Source organism: Papilio polytes, unplaced genomic scaffold (genome assembly GCF_000836215.1).
Source record: "Papilio polytes unplaced genomic scaffold, Ppol_1.0 DF823823.1, whole genome shotgun sequence".
In the NCBI taxonomy this organism is placed as follows: domain Eukaryota; kingdom Metazoa; phylum Arthropoda; class Insecta; order Lepidoptera; family Papilionidae; genus Papilio; species Papilio polytes.
In genome coordinates, this window is record NW_013525381.1 from 1,645,495 (window position 1) to 1,652,478 (window position 6,984).

Below are 6,984 nucleotides of genomic sequence, written 5' to 3' on the forward strand. Positions count from 1 at the left end.
TTTAAAATTTACAACAAAATAGTAATACTAATTAAATTAATTACGCATTCTTTTTCTCTAGATTTATCTAAAAATAACTGACAGAGTCTAAGTCAAATCATTTAATGTAATGGAGGTTGAGATAATATGACCCTTTTTTCATTTTTGGCGTGTTTCTTTAGTAGAACCATTATTTCGTTGTCAAATTCTTTAGGTGTGGGCTGTTTTTCAACTATCCAGTAGAACAAATCCCAATCATTGCTTGGCGAGTTGATGAGGCGATCATACATCATTGTCTGCTCTTCTGTGAAGCTGTCCAAGTACTTCTTGGCGAAGGTGCTAAGAAGTAAATCATTCTCCAACATTCCTCTTTTTCGGGATTGATAATGCAGTCTGTGAAATGAAGATAATTAAGTTTCAACAACTGTTTAAAACAGTAAAATAATTTATAATAAACGAGCTGTTGCCCGCGACTTCGTCCGCGTGGTATTCGAAAACATACAAACTATATAAATTACAAAAAGCTATGTATCCCTCGGGAACCGGACATATCTCGGGGATGAAGCTTATCCCATGTGTACTCCAGACTTTGTTTTATATCTGTGCCAAATTTCAATAAGATATTTTGAACCGTTGCAGAATGATCGAGTAAACATTAAAAAACTAAATTAATGATTCCCATGGGAACCGTAACTATTCCCGGGATAAAAAGTAGCCTATGTGTTCTTGCCCCCACAATGCTCTAAATCTGTGCCAAATTTCATGGAGATCCGTTCAGCCATTTAGGCTACATCCATCCATCCATCCATCCATCCATCCATCTATCCATCCATCCATCCATATAAACTTTCACATTTATAATATTAGTAAGAAGTAAGATGTGAAGAATTAGAAATGTTATATTTAGGATTTAATTAAGATTATAAATGACTAGGATATGGCAGTATGGTATTACAATGAAAATGTATACTCAGAGTTAATATTTAAATAAAAACCATTTCAGATTAGAACATCCAACCTTCCTACATAGATAATACAATAGTTAATTGATACAATGAGGTATACAGAACATCACTTCCTTGTCCAATTGTTTGAATAATGATAAAACAAGTGAAGATGTTAAACATAAGAAAAACATTTGATTGATAAGTTTAACTAACTTCCTCAATCAATTTTAACATTTCACATTATTACTGCATTTTAATTATAAATTAGTTAATAAACAAACTTCTTGTATAGTAGTTTGGTTACTTTAAAATGCTCTAGTGTTTGTTAGAAATAATATTGATAATATGACCCTGTTAATTTAATTCAACTTAAGAAAAATGTTTTATATGGTGTGAATAGATGCTGCATTATACACAACAATGGATAGTTTGTAAGTATATTCTATTGCCAAATCATACAACTATAACATACTAACACTGATATAAGTTAGATCAAACAAGCCTAGTAATTACTTACTTCACTTTAAAATTTGTATGATTTAGAAATTATGACTTTGTTTTATGTCATATATGGTGATCATTTAAAAGGGTTGTTATAGTCTTGTTCACATCTTACCTAGCTTTACGACTATCAAGTGGTTGCGGTTTGTCTATATTATATACTGGAATTTCCATATACGTTGTATCTACACCCTTCGTAGTATCACTAAAATTTGCTACGCGATTTATTTGCTGCAGCATTCTAAAAGCCTAAATAAAGTTAAAGAAGTTAAACGAAAATATCAATTGTTTATTTCTTAGGAAAGCATTAAGATAGTCACTTACAGGTCGAAGTCGTAGCATTTTAAATAGTTTATATTAATGTTTTCCAATAGTTAGTTAGTACGCAATAATCGTTTAAAAATTAATAAATTCCTAATTTTTACATAAGATATTTTTGATACTGACATTGACAATTGATATTTGACATCTGTCAAGTAGTTTTTTTTTTTGCCAATACTCACTGGCCTCTATTAATAGATATCTATGGTCAATGCCAGATAAATATTTTCAGTTTCTATTTATGAACTGTTTAAAACAAGAAACACCATAATGTAAGTCAGACGTGTAACAGGATCAGTCTCAAAGCACAACTTTAAAACTTTGCTTTAAATCTTTTAAGCTAATTAAGTTAAAAGTAAAACAAATACAAAAAGGAGGTAAACTATCTTGTCTGTGGTTAACACTGGTTTCCTGATCTGGTTTCCATGACAACAAAGAATGTCAACAACATTGTTTTGTGAGGTTTTTGCAGCTTTGTGTTAAAATGTGTAAAGTTTTAACTACCCTCAGTTTGTCTTGTACTTAAAGTATTTTATAAGACTAAAGAAGGTTTTCCTTGATTTACATAATGATTTCTTTTTAAGTTAATTGGTATGATTTAAAAAAAAAAAGCTTGTTATAATGTCTAAAATACGTGAATTTGTAATAAGTACCGCTGGTAAGTACTTTGCAGTCACGCATCACTGAAAATACTAATAATCAATAAGTGTGACATTTCTTTAAATAATAAATATCTGAAAACCTTTGATGGTATTGTACGAACAAATCATTTACGCATTGATCGACGATAAACCTTTACTTTATTCATCGTCATTATCGTAAATTTCCGCTCAGTACTTAATCAAAAATATTGTAACGTTTCAGAACCTTTTTACAATGTATCTGATTTAAAACTAAATGATAAAGCTGAAGATGCATTGTATGATTTTATACATAACTCACAAACATACCTGCTTCAAACTGGATTAAACAAAGATATCTTGGATCTAACCACCCAAGTAAGTATGAAATGAAAATTAATTTTATATTTCATCTTAATCTCACTATTTAATCCAACTGAGTGCTCAGATCCTATCCCTGAATTTCTTCTCAGAATGTTGGGTATACATACATATGGATTTCAAAAACGTATTGGTAGATGTCAGGATTAAAACCCAGGACTTCCAGATTTCCAATTCAAGCTGCTACACCTTTAAGCTACCTATACTCAGTTTTATATTTAAAGTGGCATATTTGAGAGAGCTTGTCTGAATCCTCAATCTACAATCATATTTTAATCATATATGTGTTCCTTATTTTTGAATATTAATTGATTTCAGATCCAATGTGACATACAAAAGTCAATCATCTTTTACAAGACTTCACCGGTAGACTTGTCTAAACAAGAAAGCATAAATAATGTCAACATTATAACAATAAGTACTGGAGCAGCGGAATCTTTATATCAGATTTTGAGACAAATATTTAGTCCCTTGTTAAGTCTGGTATGAATATATTGTTTTTTTTTGTATGTAGTTTGAGTCTTTGGTGGCTGGTTAATGTCGTTATTTTTTAAATTGTTATACAATGACATGAATATTATATTAGTATTGTCGTATAAACGATTGATTCTCATGTCAATGACATTATTTATTTCACAGTTTTTGTTCCTCACATTATTATAATTAAAGATTGCAATTTATTGTTTCCTTGTAACCTTGAATTGTTTTATGATCATTTTAAATTGCTATCTATTAGTCAGGGTTTTATATAATTTAAGATTCTAATAATTAATGTAAAAATTAGTTACTTATGACATTGTGATTTCTTGTTCCTAAGTTTTTTGAAACATTCAAATCGATGTTTTTTAATATTTGTTCCAGGGTGACGATTTGTATACGAACAAATTACAGAAGAACCTTACAGATTTGGAAAATAATTTAAGAATATTGACACATGGCAAAAATACTGCTAATATTAATGGTAATACATACTTTATTTATTGTTTCCTTAGGGATAGTAATTTACCCAGAAATTGTTTGAAAATAAAATTATCTCCAAAGATAATTTATTCTTGGCGCTATTATGCTTTGATTGACATAAATTTGAATTAACAAAAAAAATCAACGTACTTTTTTTCTCGTTTCGTTGCATGACCGCATCTTTCCTTAAGCTAGAACAACAAATTTTTTAGTGTCTATAAAAGTAATTAAACCTTTTTTCAGTCATTTTAACAATTGAAGATGAGGTTGACTATTGGAGAGCTATGGCGGAGAAGCGCGAGGCCTCAAAGAAGGAAAGAGAGGCCGCCTCAAACTATCAAGTGCTCTTTGAAGACATTTGTGAAGAAATAAAGTATGTTAACTTTAAAACATTTTTGAGATATTTTCAAAATTGATCGTATAATAATGTATAAGATGAATTTAAACAACATGTCTCACGCCCGTAACCCATAGAGGTAGGCAGAGACGACGGACCACCATTTGGTTCGATTCTGACATACCTCTCTCACTTGAAATTTGTTTGTTATGAAAAATTTATCTATGTATCTACTCCATCTATTCTTGTAATAATAGTAATAATAAGTAATACTTTTGCTTAATGTTTATATTCGTATCTCTAAGATCAATGCAGGCGAGTGCAGTTCACGAGATGAGGGACAATGCGGAGAACATTGGAGGCATTTTGGACGACATTTGGAGATGCACAGTATCAGCTTACTCTCAAGATCGCATGATACATATCTTCGACATTATTGGTATGTGTAGGGTTTTTTTAAATAGAAACATTAAATTTTTGTTGATTTATTAATACTTCTTTCGACCATTTCATGTTAGCTTGTCCCAGGATATGGTCCATGACAGTAGTCGAATGGAAAATTCGAACCCTCGACCGCAAAATCCGTAGTTTGTACACCAAACCTTTAGGCTATTGTTCCTGATATGCTCGCTTTTTAATACATTTTGTTACTTAAAACTTTTTTATGTACTGTATGTTATTTTTAGGTCACCTAATTTGCAGAATAATTCAAAAAATATTTAGTGGTGTTGATGTATGGAAGGTTCATAATAGTAGCAAAGATGATGAAGTTTTGAAACTGATCAATGAGAGTCTGAACGTGGTAGAGACTTGGATTAGCGCTTGTGTGTCTCTCACAGAGACGTATTGGCCGAACTACGCACTTCATGCTTGGAGTGGGAAGAACTATGTACCACAGTTTTGTGTAAACTTTCAGAAGAGAGTGAAAGAGGTAAAATTTACCTTTATACGAATGCACTTATATGGATTCTTTGTGGTTTTATTGTATTTTTCATCGATGCTTTTCAGATATACGATCTCCGATCTATTCATAACCAACTAAATAAACTGTTAACGAACAAAGAGAAATCCGATTTGAAAACTGATGAGTTGTTCGAACCTTTTACAAGTAAATCTATCAATTACTTCATTATTATTATCGATTTTACTGTCGATATTACAAGTGGTGTAATTTTTTTAGACATAAACGTTTGGATATGTAACGGTAAAAATCCTGCTTGGGAGAATGCGGTGCTTAGATTCTCATCGAACTTACGACCTTCGGAATCGAAAATTGCTGAAAAATTGCGACCACGTCTGCACAACACTTCTACTAAACAAGTGAGTATTTTAATAACATTAATGTCATTGTAACAACATAATTAATTTAAACACTCAGGCCACTGCTTCCCGCCAGAATGGCGCGCTATTCTAATACGTGTGATGACATTGATTAATTTGGTATTTTAATGTTAACTCGATAATTCTGCAACGTTTCAACATATCTTATTGAAATTTGGCACAGTTATAAAACGAAAGTATAGTGTACACATGGGACAAGGTTCACCCCGAAAAATGTCAGATTCCCAAGGGACGCGTAGTTTTTGTTATTTACATAGTGCGTCTATTTCCTAATACCACGCAGACGAAGTAGCGGGCAACAGCTAGTAAATAAATAAAAAAAAATAGATCGCGTTAGTAGAATTAGAGTGTATGTGTGTTATTTGTTACAGATGTTGTACGAGTTCATGCGGTACCGGTGTCTAATGAGCAGGCCGGCAGTGCAGCAGGCGCTGAGCGGCGAGCTGCAGATGTTGGTGTCGTCGCTGGGCGCGCTGGTGCGGCGCGCGCGCGCCCCGCCGCCCGCCGCGCCCGCCGCGCCCCCCGCCGCCCCGCGCCCGCCGCACATGTCGCCGCTCGTGCACCACATACAGTTCGCCAAGCACATGGAGGCTAAAGTATACGCTTATTTAAATACTCTGTCTATATATTGTATATCTATATACTCGTATATATTAATATAATAAAGGGAAAAGATTTGTGTTTTTGCATGTACTTGATTCACGAAAAAACTTACTGGGTCGATTTTTAAAATTCCTTCACCATTAAAAAGGTAATTTATCTGTGAATAACATAGGGCATATTTAAAGGAGAAACAAATAATTTTACGCGACAATTGGTAGTTTTGTATAAAACCGTAATCCCAACGTTCTTTAGCATTGAAAATTTTGTATTCGTTTCCAGATTAAAGAAATTAAGATGTGTATTGAAAACTACTTGAAAGAGTTCCAAGGTAGCGAAGAAGTATCTCGTCTTGCTGACGAAGTGTTGATAGAAATCAAAAATTCGTATACGCAGCTACACGAAGAATGGTCCAGAGATATTCAGGTTACTGTTTTCACATGCATATGTATTATAGCTTACGCAAACTTGATAGTATAAAGGAAAATTATTTACTTCTGTGTAACTGATAAACTGAAATATCTAGGTTTAGGTTCAGACGAAGCCAGTGCAATTTACGTATAAAATACAGTTTATTTTAACCCAATTCATTTAACTAGGCTATGTTGCTGATTTTTTAAAATGCAATCCAACTCGCCTCGCCGTAAAAATTATATTAGCATTGAATTTAAACAAATCATAATAGTATATTTGCTTGTTACATTACTTTAGGCGCAAGTGAAGTCGGATTCGCTGCAGCTGCCAGTATTTTATAAATGTAATTCATTTTAACGCAATTCGTTTAACCAGGCTTATTTTTTAAAAATAAGTCCCCAATCGTTGCGCCGTAAAAATTATACTACCATTCAATTTAAACAAATCATGACAGTATGTTTACTTGGCACATTACTTTAGGCGCAAGTGAAGTCTGGCTCGCTGCAGCTGTGCGCGGAGCGGCCGGTGGTGCAGTTCTGCGGGCAGAGCCGGCTGCTGCAGGTGAACTTCAGCCCGCGCCTCG

At 33.2% G+C, this 6,984-nt stretch overlaps 2 protein-coding genes across 2 annotated transcripts in view; one reads left to right on the forward strand and one right to left on the reverse strand.

The window, feature by feature from the left end:
- Nucleotides 1-47: 47 nt before the first annotated feature.
- LOC106103391 (succinate dehydrogenase assembly factor 2-B, mitochondrial-like) lies at nucleotides 48-1,888 on the reverse strand. The gene is made up of 3 exons (XM_013283139.1): nucleotides 1,752-1,888; nucleotides 1,543-1,676; nucleotides 48-372 (listed from the first exon to the last, which is right to left on the reverse strand). Exons 1-3 carry the CDS (start codon nucleotides 1,767-1,769, stop codon nucleotides 102-104), a joined length of 423 nt encoding a protein of 140 aa, XP_013138593.1. The 5' UTR covers nucleotides 1,770-1,888; the 3' UTR covers nucleotides 48-101.
- Nucleotides 1,889-2,200: 312 nt separating this feature from the next.
- The window catches only part of LOC106103344 (cytoplasmic dynein 2 heavy chain 1-like), a 10,240-nt gene continuing 5,456 nt past the window's right edge, over nucleotides 2,201-6,984 (forward strand). Inside the window, exons 1-12 of the mRNA XM_013283083.1 lie at nucleotides 2,201-2,406; nucleotides 2,613-2,746; nucleotides 3,068-3,232; nucleotides 3,611-3,710; nucleotides 3,953-4,082; nucleotides 4,352-4,485; nucleotides 4,733-4,977; nucleotides 5,055-5,154; nucleotides 5,227-5,366; nucleotides 5,759-5,983; nucleotides 6,270-6,413; nucleotides 6,882-6,978. Coding sequence (XP_013138537.1) covers nucleotides 2,370-2,406; nucleotides 2,613-2,746; nucleotides 3,068-3,232; nucleotides 3,611-3,710; nucleotides 3,953-4,082; nucleotides 4,352-4,485; nucleotides 4,733-4,977; nucleotides 5,055-5,154; nucleotides 5,227-5,366; nucleotides 5,759-5,983; nucleotides 6,270-6,413; nucleotides 6,882-6,978 — 1,651 coding nt within the window. The 5' untranslated portion in view covers nucleotides 2,201-2,369. The remainder of the gene's footprint in view (nucleotides 2,407-2,612; nucleotides 2,747-3,067; nucleotides 3,233-3,610; nucleotides 3,711-3,952; nucleotides 4,083-4,351; nucleotides 4,486-4,732; nucleotides 4,978-5,054; nucleotides 5,155-5,226; nucleotides 5,367-5,758; nucleotides 5,984-6,269; nucleotides 6,414-6,881; nucleotides 6,979-6,984) is intronic.

Excerpts from the sequence above, each read along its gene's own strand:
- LOC106103391 (XM_013283139.1), bottom strand. Across the intron at positions 373-1,542 it reads CTTGATAGTCGTAAAGCTAG|ACTGCATTATCAATCCCGAA; the intron begins GTAAGATGTGAA and ends TTCATTTCACAG.